At 47.3% G+C, this 25,066-nt stretch overlaps 1 protein-coding gene and 1 long non-coding RNA gene across 7 annotated transcripts in view; one reads left to right on the top strand and one right to left on the bottom strand.

The window, feature by feature from the left end:
- The window catches only part of LOC126295216 (growth factor receptor-bound protein 14-like), an 857,388-nt gene that overhangs the window by 823,450 nt on the left and 8,872 nt on the right, over positions 1–25,066 (top strand). The window contains exons 11-12 of the mRNA XM_049987559.1: positions 17,437–17,714; positions 20,202–20,295. Of these exons, the coding sequence (XP_049843516.1) occupies positions 17,437–17,714; positions 20,202–20,295 (372 nt within the window). The remainder of the gene's footprint in view (positions 1–17,436; positions 17,715–20,201; positions 20,296–25,066) is intronic.
- LOC126295217 (uncharacterized) lies at positions 2,697–5,171 on the bottom strand. Of its 6 annotated transcripts, none has more exons than XR_007552419.1 (6): positions 4,867–5,171; positions 4,655–4,685; positions 4,593–4,623; positions 3,673–4,132; positions 3,177–3,238; positions 2,697–3,021 (listed from the first exon to the last, which is right to left on the bottom strand). It is a non-coding gene; the product is annotated as an uncharacterized LOC126295217 (long non-coding RNA). The 6 variants fall into 6 exon arrangements; XR_007552421.1 differs by lacking the exon at positions 2,697–3,021 and adding an exon at positions 3,332–3,416 and having other exon boundaries at positions 3,102–3,207; positions 3,815–4,132; XR_007552418.1 differs by lacking the exon at positions 2,697–3,021 and having other exon boundaries at positions 3,102–3,238.

The following is a 25,066-nucleotide window of genomic DNA, read 5'->3' as shown; positions in this document are numbered from 1 at the left end:
AAACATGCGAATGATTCGTCTTCTACACCAATACCACGTTCACGAAGAAGGGTTCTTCGTAACTTCAACTCAACCAATCGTAATACGTTAGCAGGATCGATTACGAATCGCCGAGCCATCTGACTCTTCAGTACACAAATGGTTCAAATGGCTCTGAGCACTATGGGACTCAACTGCTGTGGCCATCAGTCCCGTGGAACTTAGAACTACTTAAACCTAACTAACCTACATCTACATCTACATGACTACTCTGCAATTCACATTTAAGTGCTTGGCAGAGGGTTCATCGAACCACAATCATACTATCTCTCTACTATTGCACTCCCGAACAGCGAGCGGGAAAAACGAACACCTAAACCTTTCTGTCCGAGCTCTGGTTTCTCTTATTTTATTTTGATGATCATTCCTACCTATGTAGGTGGGGCTCAACAAAATATTTTCGCATTCGGAAAGAGAAAGTTGGTGACTGAAATTTCGTAAAAAGGTCTCGCCGCGACGAAAAACGTCTATGCTGTAATGACTTCCGTCCCAACTCGTGTATCATATCTGCCACACTCTCTCCCCTATAACGCGATAATACAAAACGAGCTGCCCTTGTTTGCACCCTTTCGATGTCCTCCGTCAATGCCACCTGGTAAGGATCCCACACCGCGCAGCAATATTCTAACAGAGGACGAACGAGTGTAGTGTAAGCTGTCTCTTTAGGACAACACACACATCCATGCCCGAGGCAGGATTCGAACCTGCGACCGTAGCAGTGGCACGGTTCCGGACTGCGCGCCTAGAACCGCGAGACCACCGCGGCCGGCATTCAGTACACAAGTAATGTGACAAAACGCTACTTCAGAGGCACACTGCACCGTCCCTACTGGCGTACCGGCAGGTCATACGCAGAGGCCTCTAACGGACGACTGCAGAGTTTTCCAGATGCGGGAGTATCACTGGTGCAATGAGAGACCTCCACATTATTTCTCACACGATTTTGGGGTATTTGTGTTAGTCCGAGCCCAAGTGCTTCCCTGGTGAGGTGTGTCCCGGACGGTCGCGCAGTGCTGTGCTGCGGTCTCTGCGGGGGCTGTTAGCACGGAGACCGCGTGGGCGGTGCGTCGGCCAGCTGGCCCGCTATATCGATCCCAGCTGCCTTAACAGGTACGGGTCGGAGGGCGAGTCTATGCTAATGTCGCGAGGGGCAGCGGACCGCGCCAGGACGACACCCAACAGGTGGTCTCCCCCTGGCGGGGACCTTGTGTAACCCCAAACACCGCCAGCGGGGCGCGGCGAAAGCCGGAGGCGGTGTCGAGCGGGCGGCGGCAACACTTCCGCACTCGGAATGGAATGCTTCTTCATACTTCCGTTCTGTCGCATCAGACGCACAAATGCGACTGTCTGGCGAAGAAGGTGAAGTGCTCAGAAGGGCACAGGGAAGCAGCAGGCAGGGTGGTCCATTGATCGTGGCCGGGCCAAATACCTCACGAAGGAACTACAAAGGACGAAACTTGTCTAGCTTGAAGGGGCCTGCGGTGCGCGATGCATCCTCCTTGTCCTGAGTGGGGCCTCGCACGTCCTGCATCCTACCACCACTATAGAAGACAGGCTGCAGCCCAGTCCGGCAAAGGTGTCTGCCTATTCGACCAGTAACGTCTATCACGTAAGGTAAGCGCACTGCTGGCTGCAGTTCGTCCATTTCTTGAAACTTCCTGGCAGATTAAAACTGTGTGCCGGACCGAGACTCGAACACGGGACCTTTGCCTTTCGCGGGCAAGTGCTCTACCAACTGAGCTACCGAAGCACGACTCACGCCCCGTCCTCACAGCTTTGCTTCTGCCAGTACCTCGTCTCCCACCTTCCAGACTTAACAGAAGCTCTCCTGCGAACCTTGCAGAACTAGCACTCCTGAAAGAAAGGATACGGCGGAGACATGGCTTAGCCACAGCCTGGGGGATGTTTCCAGAATGAGATTTACACTCTGCAGCGGAGTGTGCGCTGATACGAAACTTCCTGGCAGATTAAAACTGTGTGCCGGACCGAGACTGGAACACGAGACCTTTGCCTTTCGTGGACAAGTGCTCTACCAACTGAGCTACCCAAGCACGACTCACGCCCCGTCCTCACAGCTTTGCTTCTGCCAGTACCTCATCTCCCACCTTCCACACATAACAGAAGCTCTCCTGCGAACCTTGCATAACTAGCACTCCTGAAAGAAAAGATACGGCGGAGACATGGCTTAACCACAGCCTGGGAGATGTTTCCAGAATGAGATTTTCACTCTGCAGCGGAGTGTGCGCTGATATGAAACTTCCTGGCAGATTAAAACTGTGTGCACTTGCCCGCGAAAGGCAAAGGTCCCGAGTTCGAGTCTCGGTCCGGCACACAGTTTTAATCTGCCAGGAAGTTTCATATCAGCGCACACTCCGCTACAGAGTGAAAATCTCATCCAGTGTATATCTTGCTTGCTTGTGTTCGTCGATAAGGCTGGGCGCATCGACTTATGCCTGTAGCCATTGCCTAGAAACGTCGTGCGTAGCCTTCTAGGTATGACTTAGGCGCCGCGCACGCAAGTTACATTGACGTCTGACCACGTCTTGTTGGTGTATTTTTTCGACAAAATAGAGTGGATCTGGAGGGCTCACGCAGCGTTTCGTAGTCCCTGACGCCAGGACAGAGTTTGTGCCGGTGTTCCCGGGCAGCAGGTGATTTAAAGCGCGGCGGGGCGGGGCCTGTGCTTACCCAGCCAGGCTGGGCTTTGTTAACTGTTTGCAGCGCTCGGCGCAGGCTCGAGGCGCGTGAGAGCGCGTGTTTGCAGTTGCTGTGCGACGCCGCGGCCAGCACTGTGCTATCGCTTACTCTGCAGGGTCTGTCCGTGTTCTCATACAGTTTGATCAAAAGTGCCCGGACACGTACACTATGTGATCAAAAGTACCTGCACACCTACACTATGTGATCAAAAGTACCCAGACACCTACACTATGTGATCAAAAGTACCTGCACACCTACACTATGTGATCAAAAGTACCCAGACACCTACACTGTGTGATCAAAAGTACCCGGACACCTACACTATGTGATCAAAAGTACTTGCACACCTACACTATGTGATCAAAAGTATCCAGACACCTACACTATGTGATCAAAAGTACCTGCACACCTACACTATATGATCAAAAGTACCCAGACACCTACACTATGTGATCAAAAGTACCCGGACACCTACACTATGTGATCAAAAGTGCCTGCACACCTACACCATGTGATCAAAAGTACCCGGACACCTACACTATGTGATCAAAAGTACCCAGGCACCTACACTATGTGATCAAAAGTACCCAGACACCTACACTATATGATTAAAAGTACCTGGACATGTACACTATGTGATCAAAAGTACCTGCACACCTACACTATGTGATCAAAAGTACCTGCACACCTACACTATGTGATCAAAAGTACCCGGACACCTACACTGTGTGATCAAAAGTACCTGGACACCTACACTGTGTGATCAAAAGTACCTGGACACCTACACTATGTGATCAAAAGTACTTGCACACCTACACTATGTGATCAAAAGTACCCAGACACCTACACTATGTGATCAAAAGTACCTGCACACCTACACTATGTGATCAAAAGTACCCAGACACCTACACTATGTGATCAAAAGTGCCTGCACACCTACACTATGTGATCAAAAGTACCCGGACACCTACACTGTGTGATCAAAAGTACCCGGACACCTACACTATGTGATCAAAAGTACCTGGACACGTACACTGTGTGATCAAAAGTACCCGGACACCTACATGATCAAAAGTACCTGGACACCAACACTATGTGATCAAAAGTACCCGGACACCTACACTATGTGATCAAAAGTACCTGCACACCTACACTATGTGATCAAAAGTACCCAGACACCTACACTATGTGATCAAAAGTACCCGGACACCTACACTATGTGATCAAAAGTGCCTGCACACCTACACTATGTGATCAAAAGTACCCGGACACCTACACTGTGTGATCAAAAGTACCCGGACACCTACACTATGTGATCAAAAGTACTTGCACACCTACACTATGTGATCAAAAGTACCCAGACACCTACAATATGTGATCAAAAGTACCTGCACACCTACACTGTGTGATCAAAAGTACCCAGACACCTACACTATGTGATCAAAAGTACCCGGACACCTACACTACGTGATCAAAAGTGCCTGCACACCTACACTATGTGATCAAAAGTACCCGGACACCTACACTATGTGATCAAAAGTACCCAGACACCTACACTATGTGATCAAAAGTACCCGGACACCTACACTATATGATTAAAAGTACCTGGACATGTACACTATGTGATCAAAAGTACCTGCACACCTACACTATGTGATCAAAAGTACCTGGACACCTACATGATCAAAAGTACCTGGACACCAACACTATGTGATCAAAAGTACCCGGACACCTACACTATGTGATCAAAAGTACCTGGACACCTACACTGTGTGATCAAAAGTACTTGCACACCTACACTATGTGATCAAAAGTACCCAGACACCTACACTATGTGATCAAAAGTACCTGCACACCTACACTATGTGATCAAAAGTACCCAGACACCTACACTATGTGATCAAAAGTGCCTGCACACCTACACTATGTGATCAAAAGTACCCGGACACCTACACTGTGTGATCAAAAGTACCCGGACACCTACACTATGTGATCAAAAGTACCTGGACACGTACACTGTGTGATCAAAAGTACCCGGACACCTACATGATCAAAAGTACCTGGACACCAACACTATGTGATCAAAAGTACCCGGACACCTACACTATGTGATCAAAAGTACCTGCACACCTACACTATGTGATCAAAAGTACCCAGACACCTACACTATGTGATCAAAAGTACCCGGACACCTACACTATGTGATCAAAAGTGCCTGCACACCTACACTATGTGATCAAAAGTACCCGGACACCTACACTGTGTGATCAAAAGTACCCGGACACCTACACTATGTGATCAAAAGTACTTGCACACCTACACTATGTGATCAAAAGTACCCAGACACCTACAATATGTGATCAAAAGTACCTGCACACCTACACTATGTGATCAAAAGTACCCAGACACCTACACTATGTGATCAAAAGTACCCGGACACCTACACTACGTGATCAAAAGTGCCTGCACACCTACACTATGTGATCAAAAGTACCCGGACACCTACACTATGTGATCAAAAGTACCCAGACACCTACACTATGTGATCAAAAGTACCCGGACACCTACACTATATGATTAAAAGTACCTGGACATGTACACTATGTGATCAAAAGTACCTGCACACCTACACTATGTGATCAAAAGTACCTGCACACCTACACTATGTGATCAAAAGTACCTGGACACCTACACTATGTGATCAAAAGTACCTGGACACCTACACTGTGTGATCAAAAGTACCCGGACACCTACATGATCAAAAGTACCTGGACACCAACACTATGTGATCAAAAGTACCCGGACACCTACACTATGTGATCAAAAGTACCCGGACACCTACACTATGTGTTCAAAAGTACCTGGACACCTACACTATGTGATCAAAAGTACCCGGCCACCTACGCTATGTGATCAAAAGTACCTGGAAACCTACAGCATGTGATCAAAAGTACCCACACACCTACACTATGTGGCTGAAAATGACTTAAAGGTTCGTGGCGGTCTCCATCGGTAATGCTGGATTTCAGTACGGTGTTGGCCCACCCTTAGCCTTGACGACAGCTTCCACTCTGGCAGACATACGTTCAGTCAGGTGCTGGAAGGTTTCCTGTGGAATGGCAGCCCATTCTTCCTGGAGTGCTGCACTGAGGAGAGGTATCGATGTCGGTCGGTGAGGCCTGGCACGAAGTCAGCATATCAAAACATCCCAAACATCTTCTATGGGATTCGGGTCATGTCTGTGCAGGCGAGTCCATTACAGGGATGTTACTGCGTGCAACCACTCCGCCATAGGCCGTGGATTATGAACAGGTGCTCGATCGTGGTGGAAGATGCGATCGCCATCTCCGAATTGCTGTTCAACAGTGGGAAGCAAGAAGGTGCTTAAAACTTGAATGTAGGCCTGTGCTGTGATAATGCCACGCAAAACAACAAGGTGTGCAAGCCCCTCTCGCGTCCGTCGCCCGTCTTAATGTAATTTATTATTTATTGGTAATGTTTATTGGTACCGACTTACGCGGTGGGCGTTAATCAAAATATTTCATTCAATTTTGATTTACAGTTAAATGCTTTTGTGAAGTTCTCTTTTTTCACAATATTAATCTTAAATTATTTGTTACGTTAATGAATGTTAGACTCGCTGAATCTTAAAACGTGAGCATATAAGTTGAACAATGGAATAAACGTTTCATATTAATTTCCTCGGCTACTCAGTTCACTTTAAAGCAAAACATCTTTAGTCATTAATTACAATTGCGGCCCACACACGCGCGAGAGTATTTTTTTTTCTTACCTCCGTTAACCACTGCATTGTAGTCGGAGACCTGGCTCTGGTTGTTGTACTGAAAGTAAGAACCTTAAAGCTACGTATTTTCAGCAGCGTCGGGCGGCTGCGGAGAAATATGTATATTACGTTAATGGCGGGCGAGTTTTCCGCTTCCGCTAATTTTTTATAAGTTAATATCGGCACGTAATGGCGTCGTTGGCTGCATCGGCCGCTGCGATTGTTGAACTGTAAATTACACGAATGCAGGTTAATTCAAAGGAAGGCGGACATGAAATCGGGATCACCTCTTACAGATTAAAAGTGAACAATCATGTTATTAAATCAATATATTATCGGCTTAATTAGTACAAATATGCTTAAATTTGCCAGCGCTCGCAAGATGTCCGTCTACACGCAAGCAAGACAAGAGAAGAAGTGAAGACGAATAAAAAATTAACAAAAGAGCGAATCTTATCGTCTCTTTGGATAATTTTGTTATATTTCTTTGCCCTCGAAACTTACACAGAGAAATTATTATAATACGGATACATGAGAAAAATATATATTATTCAATTTTTAAATGTCTCTTATTTATAAATACTGTCTTTTGAGTCTTTTCTTATTATTTCGCTGGGGACGCTATACCCCCTCCATGAAAAACACGACCACACCATAACACCACCCCCTCCGAATTTTACTGTTGACACTACACACGCTGGCAGATGATGTTTACCGGGCATTCGCCGTACCCTCGCCTTGCCATCGTGTCGTCACATTGTGTACCGTGATTCGTCACTCCACACAACGTTTTTCCAGTGTTCAATCGTCCAATGTTTACGCTCCTTACACCGAGCGAGGCGTCGTTTGGCATTTACCGGCGTGATGTGTGGCTTATGAGCAGCTGCTCGACCATGAAATCCAAGTTTTCTCACCTGCCACCTAACTGCCATAGTACTTGCAGTGGATCCTGATGCAGTTTGGAATTCCCGTGTGATGGTGTGGATGGATGTCTGCCTATTACACATTACGACCCTCTTCAACTGTCGGTGGTTGTCAGTCAACAGACGAGATCGGCCTGTACTCCTTTGTGCTGTACGTGTCCCTTCACGTTTCCACTTCACTATCACATCGGCAACAGTTGTCCTAGGGATGTTTAGGAGTGTGGAAATCTCGCATACAGACGTATGACACAAGTGACACCCAATCATCTGACCACGTTCGAAGTCCGTGAGATCCATTCTGCTCTCTCACGATTTCTAATGGCTCTGAGCACTATGGGACAACTTCTGAGGTCATCAGTCCCCTAGAAGTTAGAACTACTTAAACCTAACTAACCTAAGGGCATCAGAGACATCCATGACCGAGGCGGATTCGAACCTGCGACCGTAGCGGTCGCGCGGTTCCAGACTGAAGCGTCTAGAACCGCTGGGTCACAGCGGCCGGCTATACGGAAGTGAGACGTGGGTGATAAGCAGTTCACACAAGAAAAGAAGGTCTTGAAATGTGGTGCTACAGGAGAATGCTGAAGGTTAGATGCATAGATTGCATAGCCGATGAGGAGGTGGCGAATCGAATTGGGGAGAAAAAAGAAATCTGTGGCGCAACTTGACAGATAGAGGGAGGATAACGTGACACTTGAAAGGATATTCAATTTGGTAATGGAGAAAACTGACGCGGTAAAAATTGTTGATGTAGGTTGCAGTAGTTATTGGGCGATGAAGGGGCTTACACAGGATAGCCTAGCATGGAGCACTGCATCAAACCGGGCTTCGAACTCAGGACCGCTACTACAATGCTAATCTTACACAAGGCCTCCCAAGAGGAATGGTCAAACGGTCATTCGAAAAAAAGTCTTGGAAACATGGACTCTAAGGACTTTAAGAGCTTGTTCACATTCTCTGTTGTGTTATACATCTCTCTCATTGAACAAGTGCTCATAGCTATTTACGTATATATTTTAGAGCCACTTATACTAGAGTTTCCTACTTCGAATGGTTGTTGCTGTCATATCCCTGAATATCGACTATTTCTCCTTGCAGACCTCGTATTTTCTTATATAACATATGTTTTCTCAGCATAACTTCTCAATATTTAAACGATATTACACAGTTCAAATAATCGCCGCGTATCTTTTAATCGCTTACTATCGCTTTCTTTCTCTGCGCTGGCGTCATTTTGTCGTATTTTTTCCACATGTAAAGTCAGGTGCACCGGCCGCTGTGGCCGAGCGGTTCTAGGGGCTTCAGTCCGGAACCGCGCTGCTGAAACGGTCGCGGGTTCGAATCCTGCCTCGGTCATGGCTGTGTGTGACGTCCTTAGGTTAGTTAGGTTTAATTAGTTCTAACAAGGGAACCTCCCCATCGCAAACCCCTCAGATTTAGTCATAAATTGGCACAGTGGATAGGGCTTGAAAAACTGAACTCAGATCAATCGAGGAAACAGGGAGACGTTGTGTGGAACTATGAAAAAAGTAAGCAAAATATACAAACTGAGTAGTCCATAGGAAGATAGGCAACATCAAGGAGAGTGTGAGTTCAGGAGCACCGTGGTCCCGTGGTTAGCGTGAGCAGCTGCGGAACAAGAGGTCTTCGGTTCAAGTCTCCCCTCTAGTGAAAAGTTTACTTCCTTTTTTTCCTGCAAAGTTATGATCTGTCCGTTCGTTCATTGAAGTCTCTGTTCACTGCAATAAGTTTAGTGTCTCTGTTTTGCGACCTCACCGCAAAACCGTGCGATTAGTAGACGAAAGGTCGTGCCTCTCCAATGGGAACCGAAAACATTTGATCGCAAGGTCATAGGTCAACCGATTCCTCCACAGGAAAACACCTCTGATATGTTCTATACGACACTGGTGGCGGCATGTGCGTCACATGACAGGAATATATTGTCGACCCACCTATCTTGTACGCTTGACGAATGGGTAAAAAGATTCTTCTGCCTTGCCCGATTTAGGTTTTCTTGTGGATGTGATCACTCCCAAAAAAGTGATAAACTGCAACAAACGAATGCAGCAGTTTCACAGTTGCGCAGTTTTCCCTGTGCTCTGTCAAAACATATGTTTGTAACGATTTCAAATTTTTCCGTGTGTAGACCGTCAAATCCTGCATATGTCCAAGAAAATCTGAACATGTCCTGGAATTTTGGAGAGCGAAGTTGATTATGTGTGAGTGCCTGAAAAAAAAATGTTCAAATGTGTGTGAAATCTTATGGGACTTAACTGCTAATGTCATGGGTCACTAAGCTTACTCACTACTTAACCTAAATTATCCTAAGGACAAACACACACAGCCATGCCCGAGGGAGGACTCGAACCTCCGCCGGGAACAGCCGTACAGTCCATGACTGCAGCGCCCCAGACCGCTCGGCTAATCCCGCGCGGCTGTGAGTGCCTGAACTTTGATAATTGACACACGATCACGTAAACAATACTGCTCTGTGTACCTGTGCAGTTCCGCAAAATCATAGAATCTTTTCACAAAGTACAGGGTGATTCAAAAAGAATACCACAACTTTAGGAATTTAAAACTCTGCAACGACAAAAGGCAGAGCTAAGCACTATCTGTCGGCGAATTAAGGGAGCTATAAAGTTTCATTTAGTTGTACATTTGTTCGCTTGAGGCGCTGTTGACTAGGTGTCAGCGTCAGTTGGTGCTAAGATGGTGACCGCTCAACAGAAAGCTTTTTGTGTTATTGAGTACGGCAGAAGTGAATCGACGACAGTTGTTCAGCGTGCATTTCGAACGAAGTATGGTGTTAAACCTCCTGATAGGTGGTGTATTAAACGTTGGTATAAACGGTTTACAGAGAATGGGTGTTTGTGCAAAGGGAAAAGTTCTGGACGGCCGAGAACGAGTGATGAAATGTAGCAAGCATCCAGCAAGCATTTGATTTTTTCTTATGGTGATATGTTAAGGATATGGTGTTTCGGCCACCCCTCCCAGCCACCATTGATGATTTGAAACGAGAAATAACAGCAGCAATCCAAACTGTTGCACCTGATATGCTACAGAGAGTGTGGAACGAGAGGGAGTATCGGGTTGATATTGCTCGAGTGTCTGGAGGGGGCCATATTGAACATCTCTGAACTTGTTTTTGAGTGAAAAAAAAAACCTTTTTGAATACTCTTTGTAATGGTGTATAACAGAAGGTTATATGATGTTTCTTTCATTTATTACACATTTTTGAAGTTGTGTTATTCTTTTTGAATCACCCTGTATTTCACTTGACGAAAACCACACACATCTAACGGTTGCACAAGAGGTGTACAACTTGGAGGAATGGTAATCACGTCTACTCCCACACTAAAATTGCCTGAAAATAAAAAAATTAAACTTTTCACTCGAGGGAAGACTTGAACCAAGGACCTCTCGTTCGGCAGCTGCTTACGCTAAACCACGGGACCACGGCGCTGCTGAGCTCACATTGCTCTTGATGTTGCCTATCTTGCTCATGGACTACTCAGTTTGTATATTTTGCTTACTTTTTCACAGTTCCGCACAACTTCTTCCTGCTTTCTCGATTGATCTGTGTTCAGTTTTTCAATGCCTATCCACTGTGCCAACTTATAACTAAATCTGAGGAGGGTGCGATGGGGAGGTTCCCTTGTCAGATGTTAAGTCCCATAGTGCTTAGAGCCATCTGAACCACTTTGAACGTCAGGTGCCGCATATAACAACACGTGGAAATTTTCTTCAATTTCTGTATTCCGTTACGGTTGCCCAACGGCGATACTTTGCTGCTTCTGGTAGTATGTGCTGCAGGAACGTTACACGTTAGAGCTGCTAGTATGTCCGCTTGTGTTGTGAAGTACACACGGTGGAAATTTTACTCGGGGTCGGAGGGTTAAAGTGAAGGGGCGTACGTGCGTGCGAGGAGTCCCTTGCCGCCGTGCTGCTGCGTGTGGAGAAACTTCACTGACGATGACGAAGCGCTGTCGAAACACCTGTTGAAGGCCGCGGGGAGCAGGGAGCAGCGAACGTCGGCTTGTGAAACGCCCTGTGCCGGCCACGACTGCTGTGTGCGTGCACGCACCACTCAAAAGTCGCGCGTAATTCCGCGTGCTCCCTTTCTCTCCGCCTCAGATACGGCGTGTGGCTACAAAATAACGGCACTGTTGCTGTAAAACATTTTATCTCAAAAGCACTCGTCATATTTAGTTAGGCGCTCGAATTAGCCGTGCGGTCTGGGGCGCCTTGCCACGGTTCGCGCGGCTTCCCCCCGTCGGAGGTTCGAGTCCTTCTTCGGGCATGGGTGTATGTGTTGACCTTAGCGAAAGTTAGTTTAAGTTAGATTAATAGCGTGTAAGCCCACGAACCGATGACCTCAGCAGTTTCGTTCCACAGGAATTAACCACAAATAAAAAAAAATACAAAGAAAAAACATAATTAGTTATTGAAACTTCTTGGCAGATTAAAACTGTGTGCCGGACCGAGACTCGAACTCTGGACCTCTGCCTTTCGCGGGCAAGTGCTCTACCAACTGAGCTACCCAAGCACGACTCACGCCCCGTCCTCACAGCTTTACTTCTGCCAGTACCTCGTCTCCTACCTTCCAAACTTTACAGAAGCTCTCCTGCGAACCTTGCAGAACTAGCACTCCTGAAAGAAACGATATTGCGGAGACATGGCTTAGCCACAGCCTGGGGGATGTTTCTAGAATGAAATTTTCACTCTACAGCGGAGTGTGCTCTGATATGAAACTTGCTGGCAGGTTAAAACTGTGTGCCGGACCGAGACTCGAACTCGGGACCTTTGCCTTTCGCGGGCAAGTGCACACTGTTTTGATCTGCCAGGAAGTTTCATATCAGCGCACACTCCGCTGCAGAGTGAAAATCTCATTCTTGAAACATCCCCCAGGCTGTGGCTAAGCCATGTCTCCGCAATATCCTTTCTTTCAGGAGTGCTAGTTCTGCAAGGTTCGCAGGAGAGCTTCTGCAAAGTTTGGAAGGTAGGAGACGAAGTACTGGCAGAAATAAAGCTGTGAGGACGGGGCGTGAGTCGTGCTTGGGTAGCTCAGATGGTAGAGCACTTGCCTGCGAAAGGCAAAAGTCCCGAGTTAGAGTCTCGGTCGGGCACACAGCTTCAATTCGCTGCACAGTGAAAATCTCATTCTGGAAATATTTAATTATTGTCACTCTCGATACACTCCCCTACTCTATCCCTACAACGCTCTGTGCGAATTTTTCATTCAATTTTCTCATTGTGAGAATGTTGAAGAGCGGTTGTTTTAGTGGTTAAAACCATTCAAAAGCCAAGATTGTATAAAATATTTTTTTTTAAAATCAAGACAATCAGTTTCAACAGCGTGAGCTACCATCGTCAGCTGTTAAAGATTTTTGTAGTAAAACTTGTTCATTATACGCTGGACCTCATGCACAGGATGTTACGTGGATAAAACTCAGCACATTATAAACGTCGCTAAAATATTTAAAAAAAACATATTGCACCTTGTCCAAAAGGCCATGTCTATATACGTATTGCTCACAGATGCTTGTTACATAATATATGATACGTGTAGCACATTTGCATCATGTAATAAGCCTCTGTGAGGAAAATGTACAAATATATGGGCATGATCTTTTGGACAAGGTGCTGTGTGAAGCTTCCTGGCACATTAAAAGTGTGTGCCAGGCCGAGACTCGAACCCGGGAACTTTGCCTTTCGCGGACAAGGGCTCTACTATCTGAGCTACCCAAGCACGAATCACGACCACTGCTCACAATTGTACTTCCGCCGGTACGTCGACTCCTACCTTCCAAACTTCATAGACTCTCTCCTGTGAAACTTGCAGAACATGCGCTCCTGGGAGAAAGTATCTGGGTGTGACTCCCAGGTTGATGCCATATTCCTCGACTTTCGAAAGGCGTTCGACTCAGTTTCGCACTGTCTCTTACTCCAAAAAGTGCCCGCTTACTGTCTATCCGACGCCATATGCCGTTGGATACAAAGTTTTCTAAGAGGCAGGGAGCAGTATGTCGTCCTGAATGGGGAGACTTCAACAGAAACAAGCGTAACATCAGGTGTGCCCCAGGACAGCGTAATAGGTCCGCTGCTTTTTACGATTTACATAAACGATCTTGTTGATGGTATTGAGAGCGGCATTAGACTGTATTCTACAGGATCTGCAGCAAATAAATGCCTGGTGTAATGACAGGCAATTGTCTCTCAATATTAGTAAGTGTAACCTACTGCGTATATCAAAGTCAAAATCCCCATTAATGTACGAGTACCGCTTTGGAAGCGGTAACACCAGTCAAGTATCTGGGTGTGACTATTCGAAATGATCTCAAATGGAGCGATCATATTACACAAGTAACGGGTAAGGCGAACTCTAGATTGCGGTTTATTGGTAGAATCCTGAAGCGGTGCAGTCCTTCAACAAAGGAAATTGCTTACAATACGTTAGTTCCTCAACTCTTAGAGTATTATTCGTCTATATGGGACCCTTACCAGTTCAAAATGGTTGAAATGGCTCTGAGCACTATAGGACTTAACATCTGAGGTCATCAGTCCCTACTTAGACCTAACTAACCTAAGGACATCACACACATCCATTCCCGAGGCAGGATTCGAACTTGCGACCGTAGCGGTCTCGTGGTTCCAGACTGAAGCGCCTAGAACCGCTCGGCCACAAAGTCCGGCTCTTACCGGTTGGCTCTGATTCAAGAGATTGAGGAAGTCCAAAGAAGAGCGGCAAGATTAGTGACTGATACATTTAGTCATCGCGAGAGCGTTACAAATCACATAGAAAGTTTGAAGTGGGACACACTTGCAGATAGACGGCGCTGCTCACTAAAGTCCGAAATCCAATCTTTGCCGAGGATGTAGAGCATATATTATTACTACCAACTTTCAAACCGCGCAGTGTTCACCATTCAAAGATAAGGGAAATTAGAGCTTGTACTGAGGCGTTCAGAGAGTTGTTTTTCCTTCGCGCGATCCGCGAGTGGAACAGGGGGGGATATGACTTTGGCTTGAATTGTGCCCTCCGCCACACACCGATTGGTGTGTAGCGGAGTATATATGTCTATCTTGTACAGTTTAGAGGTTATTAATGTTCAAATTTGGGAAATTACCTTCATACCAACTGCTACAACACATGTTCTACGTGTTGTCCATCCCGAGACATGAGTCGGTATCAAGGTAAATTTGAACATCAATAACTTCTAAACTGTACAAGATAGACAAAAACAAATTACGTCACTCAGTTCCAGAGCTCAAGGGAGTGTTATTTGATGTGTCATACACCCCCATCCCCATTTTTTTAAAAAAATGACGTGAATCCAAAATGGTGGATTTCAATATGGCGGCCATGAATGACATTCACTCCAAAAGTTGTGACCCCGAATCAAACCTATGTTTCCATCATCACATTTCAATTTCCCCTTTAATCTTGCAACTTATGAAGGTGTCCAAGGACTTTTCACTCGCCCTGTATATCAAGGTATGCAAAAAATAAAAATAAATGGAACAACCGATTTTCAAGTAAACTTTAGTAGCCTTTGTAGCATAAATAGTTGTAATAAATAATAGCGACGAAAGGAACAGAAGATAGCTCTCTAGAAACTCTGGTCATGACGTCTGTGCCTGTTTCTTTATCTGCCACGTTAGCCATTTGAAACAGTGTGTGTTTTTGCGCGCGCAGACAGCAGACGATCGTCATTCGGGAAGTTGGTCGGACACGCGACAGACAGTCGGTTCGGTCGAGTGGTGGTGGGATGATGGGGTCAGACCAACCAACCGACCGAAATCAGACCAACCGACCGACAAACAAAATTGGTCGGGAAGCCCCTCCACTCGTCGAGTCCGTAGGACTGCCGATAAATTGGTCCCGACAAATTGGTCAAGCAAAATTGGTCGTTAAGCCCTTCCACTCATCCAGTTTGTAGGATGGCTGATAAATTGGTCCCGATAAATTGGTCAAGCAAAATTGGTCGGTAAGCCTCTCCACTCGTCCAGTTTGTAGGACGGTTGATAAATTGGTCCCCATAAATTGGTCAAGCAAAATTGGTCGGTAAGCCCATCCACTCGTCTTGTTTGTAGGACGGCTGATAAATTGGTCCCGATAAATTCGTCAATCAATATTGGTCAGGAAGCCCCTGCAGCCCTCCAGTTTGTAGGACGGCTGATAAAAAGTCCTGATAAATTGTCAAGTAAAATTGGCCGGGAAGCACCTCCACTCATCCGGTTTGTAGGATGGCCGATAAAAGATCCCGATAAATTGGTTAAGTAAAATTGGTCGAGAAGGCCCTCCATTCGTCCACTTTGTTAGACAGCCGATAAATTGGTCCCGATAAACTGGTCAAATAAAATTGGTCAGTAAGCCCCTCCACTGTCGGATGGCCGATAAATTGATCCCGACAAATTGGTCGAGCAAAATTGGTCGTTAAGCCTATCCACTCGTTCAGTTTGTAGGACGGCCAATAAACTGGTCAAGCAAAATTGGTCGGCAAACCCCACCACTCATCCAGTTTGTAAGACGGCCGATAAACTGGTCAGGATAAATTGGTCAAGCAAAATTGGTCGGTAAGCCCCTCTAGTCGTCCAGTTTGTAGGACGGTTGATAAATTGGTCCCGACAAATTGGTCGAGCAAAATTGGTCTGTAAGCCTCTCCACTCGTCCAGCTTGTAGGACGACCGATAAATTGGTCAAGCAAAGTTGTTCGGCAAGCCCCACCAGTCGTCCAGTTCGTAGGATGGTCGATAAAAGGTCCCGATAAATTGGTCAAGTAAAATTGGTCGAGAAGCCCCTCGTCCAGTTTCTAGGGCGGCCGATAAATTGGTCAGGATAAATTGGTCAAGCAAAATTGGTCGGCAAGCCCCTCCACTCATCCAGTTTGTAGGACGGCCAATAAATTGGTCAAGCAAAATTGGTCGGCAAGCCCCTCCACTCATCCAGTTTGTAGGACGGCCAATAAACTGGTGAGGATAAATTGGTCAAGCAAAATTGGTCGGTAAGCCCCTCTAGTCGTCCAGTTTGTAGGACGGTTGATAAATTGGTCCCGACAAATTGGTCGAGCAAAATTGGTCTGTAAGCCTCTCCACTCGTCCAGCTTGTAGGACTGCCGATAAATTGGTCCCGATAAACTGGTAAAGTAAAATTGGTCGGTAAGCCCCTCCACTCGTCCAGTTTGTCGGACGGCCGATAAATTGGTCCCGACAAATTGGTCGAGCAAAATTGGTCGGCAAGCCTCTCCACTCGTTCAGTTTGTAGGACGGCCAATAAATTGGTCAAGCAAAATTGGTCGGCAAGCCCCTCCACTCATCCAGTTTGTAGGACGGCCAATAAACTGGTCAGGATAAATTGGTCAAGCAAAATTGGTCGGTAAGCTCCTCTAGTCGTCCAGTTTGTAGGACAGTTGATAAATTGGTCCCGACAAATTGGTCGAGCAAAATTGGTCTGTAAGCCTCTCCACTCGTCCAGCTTGTAGGACAGCCGATAAATTGGTCCCGATAAACTGGTAAAGTAAAATTGGTCGGTAAGCCCCTCCACTCGTCCAGTTTGTCGGACGGCCGATAAATTGGTCCCGACAAATTGGTCGAGCAAAATTGGTCGTTAAGCCTCTCCACTCGTTCAGTTTGTAGGACGGCCAATAAATTGGTCAAGCAAAATTGGTCGGCAAGCCCCTCCACTCATCCAGTTTGTAGGACGGCTGATAGACTGGTCAGGATAAATTGGTCAAGCAAAATTGGTCGGTAAGCCCCTCTAGTCGTCCAGTTTGTAGGACAGATGATAAATTGGTCCCGACAAATTGGTCGAGCAAAATTGGTCTGTAAGCCTCTCCACTCGTCCAGCTTGTAGGACGGCCGATAAATTGGTCAAGCAAAATTGGTCGTTAAGCCTCTCCACTCGTCCAGTTTGTAGGACGGCCGATAAATTGCTACGTGTGTAGAGTCCTTATACGGAGTGGCAAGTGGCGATGTTGTTGACGTGCGCAGGAGAGCGTGCGGTCGCGCGTGGCCATGGACTTCACGGGCAGCGTGGGCCGCATCGTGGACGACCCGCAGGAGGCGCGCGCCATCGCAGCCGCCGAGGGCTACTCGTGGAAGCGGCGCTGGCGGCCGCCCAGGCCGTCCGCGCCCGGCGCCGCCCCCGCCGCCCCCGCGCCCGCCGCCGGGCTGGCGGCCGGCGTGCACGTGGCGCAGCCCTGGTTCCACGCCGGCATGACGCGCGAGCAGGCCGCGCAGCTCGTCCACCGGCACGGCTCCGTCGACGGGTGAGTACCTCCCGACGATGAACACTGCTCTCTGCGTCCGAAACGTCCTCGCTTCCCGTACCTGTCCCGCTGTCTGACACAGGCCTCGTCAACAGTGCTGCAAGAGGGGCTTTGGGGCATGAGTCTCGTTTCGAATTGTATCGAGCTGATGGAGGGGTACGAGTATGGAGACAGCCTCGTGAATCCATGGGCCCTGCGTGCCAGCAGGGGACTGTTGAAACTGGTAGAGACTCTGTAATGGCATGGGACCCCTGACACGTCTAGATACGACTCTGACAGGTGTCATGTACTAGCTGCGTACCCAGTTTTGCCTGGGTGTGTATTTATTCCAATTTGTCTCCTCCTTCACGCCCCCTTACCTGTCCATCGCCTCCTCCCCCCTCTCTCTGCCATCACCTCCTTCCCCGTCTGTCCATCTCTTCCTACCTCGTTCTCTCTCCACGTTATCACGTCCACACAATAGCAAAGTTCAAATGGTTCAAATGGCTCTGAGCACTATGGGACTCAACTGCTGTGGTCATTAGTCCCCTAGAACTTAGAACTACTTAAACCTAACTAACCTAAGGGCATCACACACATCCATGCCCGAGGCAGGATTCGAACCTGCGACCGTAGCAGCCGCACGGTTCCGGATTGCGCGCCTAGAACCGCGAGACCACCGCGGCCGGCTCAATAGCAAGTCCCGGGTTCTTACCCCCACAGTATTTCTTCCCGGGGACACTGAAGCGCCAAAGAAACCGGTATACGCATGCATATTCAAATACAGGAACATGTAAACAGGCAGAATACGGCGCTGATATGAAACTTCCTGAAAGATTAAAACTGTGTGCCGGACCGAGACTCGAACTCGGGACCTTTGCCTTTCGCGGGCAACCGCTCTACCTTTTTTTTCTAATTTTGCTCGTTTTCGTTCGTTGCATCTGCTCGGTGCGGACGTCGCAAGACTCCGCTTCAGTTCGTCGTTGATCCATTAACTCATTTTTTTTTATTACAGACAGCAGCTAACCCTCTGACCGAACACGCTGAGTTGGCGTCATGTGAGCTAGCCAAGCTCACGCCCCCCTCCTCATAGCTTTACTTCTGCCAGTACCTCGTCTCCTACCTTCCAAACTAAACAGAAGTTCTCCTGCGAACCTTGCAGAGCTGTGAGGACGGGACGTGAGTCGTGCTTGGGTAGCTCAGATGGTAGAGCACTTGCCCGCGAAAGGCAAAGGTCCCGAGTTCGAGACTCGGTCTGGCACACAGTTTTAATCTGCCAGGAAGATTCATAGTAGTGCACACTCCGCTGCAGAGTGAAAATCTCGTTCTGGAAACATCCCCCAGGCTGTGGCTAAGCCATGTTCCCGCAATATCCTTTCTTTCAGGAGTGTTAGTTCTGCTAGGTTCGCAGGAGAGCTTCTGTAAAGTTTGGAAGGTAGCAGACGGATACTGGCAGAAGTAAAGCTGTGAGTACCGGGCGTGAGTCGTGCTTCGGTAGCTCAGATGGTAGAGCACTTGCCCGCGAAAGGCAAAGGTCCCGAGTTCGAGTCTCGGTCTGGCACACAGTTTTAATCTGCCAGGAAGTTAAATATGGTAGTGTTATATTGGCTGTAGACATTGTATTGCCGTTCCAACTTGCCCACACCCTCGTCTTAAAAGGCATCCTCCTGTGCGTTCCGCCATTTCTTTACGCTGGTCTGTAGCTCGTTGTCTTTGCCAAAGTGTTGTCCTCGCAGCAGCGGTTCATCTGAGCGCAGATAAACATCGGAGGGAGACAAGTCCGGGCTGCATGGGGGGTAATCAGACACAGAATGCCACAGAAGCATCTCCATCGCCCTTCAAGCGGGTCTTAAAGGCATCGACGAGGAGCGCGTAGTACTAAATTTTCAGTTACGCCATGGTCCAACCGCGCTGTGAGCGATAATTTAAAACTGGAGGCCACAGACCATTCGAGATTTGGGACTCGTGGCTTCTATCAGTGTGATAAGGCGGACTCCCTAAGTCTGGGGAAATCCGGATGCGAGGGGCGCCTGCTAATGGTGGTCAGCCACTTTAATAGCGCCCAGGGGTCCGGCGCATTCAGAATCGTATTAAGGCTGCTGTCATTATCTCCAAGGCCGCAGCGGGTGGGAGAGACACCAACCCAAATTAGCTCCAGCCCGCACAAGGATCTTCTCTTCACCTTCCAATGAGGGCTGCGTCCTTGAAAACGCCTTCCTCAAAATATTCATAGTTTTAGTTCATCGTGCTAAGCACGTATTCCCACCCAAAGGACCGCGCAGGTAGTTTTGTAGCGCTGTAGCTCTGTAGAACTGGAACCCCCACATGGGAACTACGTGATTGCCATTCACGTGTTGTGTACAACATCTGAATAAAAGCTGTACAGGCTGTGGCGGGTTATATTGCTCTGCTGCAGAATATCGCACCACCCCCTCTCTCTCCCCCGCCCCTGCAGTGCTCCTTGACACTCACCGTCCCATGTTGTGACGTCTGCTGTTGGTGTTTCAGGGTGTTCCTGGTCCGAGAGAGCCGCAGCTCCCCTGGGTCGTTCGTGCTGACCTACAAGTGCGGCGGAAAGGTCATCCACACGCAGATACAGCCGGTAAGTGAACCAGTGACCTCACCTTCAAATAACCCCCCCAAAACCTCAGACCCACCAAGAAATACTAGACTCCTGGAAATTGAAATAAGAACACCATGAATTCATTGTCCCAGGAAGGGGAAACTTTATTGACACATTCCTGGGGTCAGATACATCACATGATCACACTGACAGAACCACAGGCACATAGACACAGGCAACAGAGCATGCACAATGTCGGCACTAGTACAGTGTATATCCACCTTTCGCAGCAATGCAGGCTGCTATTCTCCCATGGAGACGATCGTAGAGATGCTGGATGTAGTCCTGTGGAACGGCTTGCCATGCCATTTCCACCTGGCGCCTCAGTTGGACCAGCGTTCGTGCTGGACGTGCAGACCGCGTGAGACGACGCTTCATCCAGTCCCAAACATGCTCAATGGGGGACAGATCCGGAGATCTTGCTGGCCAGGGTAGTTGACTTACACCTTCTAGAGCACGTTGGGTGGCACGGGATACATGCGGACGTGCATTGTCCTGTTGGAACAGCAAGTTCCCTTGCCGGTCTAGGAATCGTAGAACGATGGGTTCGATGAGGGTTTGGATGTACCGTGCACTATTCAGTGTCCCCTCGACGATCACCAGAGGTGTACGGCCAGTGTAGGAGATCGCTCCCCACACCATGATGCCGGGTGTTGGCCCTGTGTGCCTCGGTCGTATGCAGTCCTGATTGTGGCGCTCACCTGCACGGCGCCAAACACGCATACGACCATCATTGGCACCGAGGCAGAAGCGACTCACATCGCTGAAGACGACACGTCTCCATTCGTCCCTCCATTCACGCCTGTCGCGACACCACTGGAGGCGGGCTGCACGATGTTGGGGCGTGAGCGGAAGACGGCCTAACGGTGTGCGGGACCGTAGCCCAGCTTCATGGAGACGGTTGCGAATGGTCCTCGCCGATACCCCAGGAGCAACAGTGTCCCTAATTTGCTGGGAAGTGGCGGTGCGGTCCCCTACGGCACTGCGTAGGATCCTACGGTCTCAGCGTGCATCCGTGCGTCGCTGCGGTCCGGTCCCAGGTCGACGGGCACGTGCACCTTCCGCCGACCACTGGCGACAACATCGATGTACTGTGGAGACCTCACGGCCCACGTGTTGAGCAATTCGGCGGTACGTCCACCCGGCCTCCCGCATGCCCACTATACGCCCTCGCTCAAAGTCCGTCAACTGCACATACGGTTCACGTCCACGCTGTCGCGGCATGCTACCAGTGTTAAAGACCGCGATGGAGCTCCGTATGCCACGGCAAACTGTCTGACACTGACGGCGGCGGTGCACAAATGCTGCGCAGCTAGCGCCATTCGACGGCCAATACCGCGGTTCCTGGTGTGTCCGCTGTGCCGTGCGTGTGATCATTGCTTGTACAGCCCTCTCGCAGTGTCCGGAGCAAGTATGGTGGGTCTGACACACCGGTGTCAATGTGTTCTTTTTTCCATTTCCACGAGTGTATTTCGTGCCCTGAACTTCCAAATGTGTGCGCTTTGAAGAGGTTCTAGATCTGTTTTAGTGGGTAGTCTTATATTGAAACATACGTTAGTATGTTAAACTCTGGCAGGGTGACAATTATTGAACTACATGAAAAAAATTAGTAACAAAATATGGCGTGTACACACTTGATTGAACGTGTAAATGTTACTTCTGATTTTCGGACGTATGTGACTATATTAAACTTTAGTCCTCATTTAACATACAGGGTGACAATTACCGAACCTGTGTCGAAACAAGGCCCCAGGAGTAGACAACATTCCATTAGAACCACTGACAGCCTTGGGAGAGCCAGTCCTGACAAAACTCTACCATCTGGTGAGCAAGATGTATGAGACAGGCGAAATACCCTCACACTTCAAGAAGAATATAATAATTCCAATCCCAAAGAAAGCAGGTGTTGACAAATGTGAGAATTACCGAACTATCAGTTTAATAAGTCACGGCTGCAAAATACTAACGTTAATTCTATACAGATGGATGAAAAACTAGTAGAAGCCGCCCTCGGGGAAGATCAGTTTGGGTTCCGTAGAAATACTGGAACACCTGACGTAATACTGACCCTACGACTTATCTTAGAAAATAGATTAAGGAAAGGCAAACCTACGTTTCTAGCATTTGTAGACTTAGAGAAAGCTTTTGACAATGTTGACTGGAATACTCTCCTTCAAATTCTAAAGGTGGCACGGGTAAAATACAGGGAGCGAAAGGCTATTTACAATTTGTACAGAAACCAGATGGCAGTCATAAGAGTCGAGGGACGTGAAAGGGAAGCAGTGGTTGGGAATGGAGTAAGACAGGGTTGTAGCCTCTCCCCGATGTTATTCAATCTGTATATTGAGCAAGCAGTAAAGAAAACAAAAGTTCGGAGTAGGTATTAAAATCCATGGAGAAGAAATAAAAACTTTGAGGTTCGCCGATGACATTGTGATACTGTCAGAGACAGCAAAGGACCTGGAAGAGCAGTCGAACGGAATGGACAGTGTCTTGAAAGGAGGGTATAGGATGAACATCAACAAAAGCAAAACGAGGATAATGGAATGTAGTCGAATTAAGTCGGGTGATGCTGAGGGAATTAGATTAGGAAATGAGACACTTAAAGTAGTAAAGGAGTTTTGCTATTTGGGGATCAAAATAACTGATGATGGTCGAAGTAGAGAGGATATAAAATGTATACTGGCAATTGCAAGGAAAGCTTTTCTGAAGAAGAGAAATTTGTTAACATCGAGTATAGATGTAAGAGCTAGGAAGACATTTTTGAAAGTATTTGTATGGAGTGTAGCCATGTATGGAAGTGAAACGTGGACGATAAATAGTTTAGGCAAGAAGAGATTAGAAGCTTTCGAAATGTGGTGCTACAGAAAATGCTGAAGATTAGATGGGTAGACCACATAACTAATGAGGAAGTATTGAATAGGATTGGGGAGAAGAGAATTTTGTGGCACAAGTTGACTAGAAGAAGGGACCGGTTAGTAGGACATGTTCTAAGTCATCGAGAAATCACCAATTTAGTATTGGAGGGCAGCGTTGAGGGTAAATTTCGTAGAGGGAGACCAAGAGATGAATACACTAAGCAGATTCAGAAGGATGTAGGCTGCAGTAGGTACTGGGAGATGAAGAAGCTTGCACAGGATAGAGTAGCATGGAGAGCTACATCAAACCAGTCTCAGGACTGAAGACCAACAACAAAACAATGAAAAAACGTAAATTACTTACAAATTACGACGTTCACACTCTTAATTAACATGTAAACGTCACTGTAGATATTCGGGTTTAGGTTATGACATGTTTGATATGCCTGCCATCATTGGCGATGATATGGCACGAGGAATAGCAAAATTCTGCACGACCCGCTGAAGTGTCTGAACATTGATGCTGTTGACGACCTCTTGAATGGCTGTTTTCAGCTCAGCAGTGGTTCTGGGGTTATTGCTCTACACCTTGTCTTTAATATGGCCCCACAAAAAGGAGTCACATTTTTTCAGATCCGGAGAAGATGCCATCCAATCGACGTCTGTGCCAGTGGCCTCTGGGTACCCCAGAGCCAGAATGCAGTTCCCAAGGCGGTCCTCCAAGACATCAAACACTCTCCTGCTTTGATGGGGTCAATCTCCGTCATATATGAACGACATCTTGTCGAAATCAGGGTCACTTTGGATAATGGGGATGAAATCATCTTCCAAAACCTTCACGTACCATTCGGTAGTCACTGTGTCATCGAGGGATATCCCACCAATTATTCTGTGACGGTACACAGTCTCCTGTTCAGAGCTTTGCTCATTGATGAACCCATATTTTTAGATTTGCAGAAGGCTTTCGACACCGTTCCTCTCAAGCGTCTTCTAAACAACCTGTGTGTCTACGGAATATCGCCCCAGTTGTGCAATTGCATTCGTGATTTCCTGTCAGAAAGGTCACAGTTTGTAGTAATAGATGGAAAGCCATCGAGTGAAACAGCATGAATGTCCAGCGTTCCCCAGCGAAGTGTTATAGGCCCTCTATTGTTCCTGATCTATATTTATGACATAGGAGATAAACTGAGTAGCCCTCTTAGATTGTTTGCAGATGTTGCTGTGATTTACCATCTTGTAAAGTCGCCAGATGAGCAAAATTAATTGTGAAATGATTTAGATATGACATCTGTATGGTGCAAAAAGTGGCAATTGACCCTGAATAAAGGAAAGTGTGAAGGTATTCACATTAGTACTAAAAGAAATCTGCAAAATTTCAAGTACACGGTAAGTCACACAAACCTGAAGGCTGTAAGTTCAACTAAATACTTAGGGATTACAATTACAGATAACCTAAACTTCGACAATCACGTAGATATTGTTGTGGACAGAGCAAACCAAAGACTGCGATTCATTGGCAGAACACTTAGAAGGTGCAACAGGTCTACCAAAGAGACTGCTTACACCGCGCTTGTCCGCCCTATTCTGGAGTACTGCTATGCGGTGTGGGATCCGCATGAGGTTGGGACTGATTGATGACATCGAGAAAGTACAAAGAAGGGCAGCTCGTTTTGTACTGCCACGAAATAGGAGATATAGTGTCACAGATATGATACGTGAATTGGAGTGGCAGTCATTGAAACAAAGACATTTTTCATTGTGACGGGATCTTCTCATGAAATTTCTGATTGCAAAAACATTCTGTTGGCACCCACCTACATAGGGAGAAATGATCATCATGATAAAATAAGAGAAATCAGGGCTCGTACAGAAAAATTGAAGTGCTCGTTTTT

This window comes from Schistocerca gregaria, chromosome 11 (genome assembly GCF_023897955.1).
Source record: "Schistocerca gregaria isolate iqSchGreg1 chromosome 11, iqSchGreg1.2, whole genome shotgun sequence".
Classification (NCBI taxonomy): domain Eukaryota; kingdom Metazoa; phylum Arthropoda; class Insecta; order Orthoptera; family Acrididae; genus Schistocerca; species Schistocerca gregaria.
The sequence above is the reverse complement of the archived record's forward strand: the minus strand, read 5'-3'. Positions and strand labels throughout refer to the sequence as shown.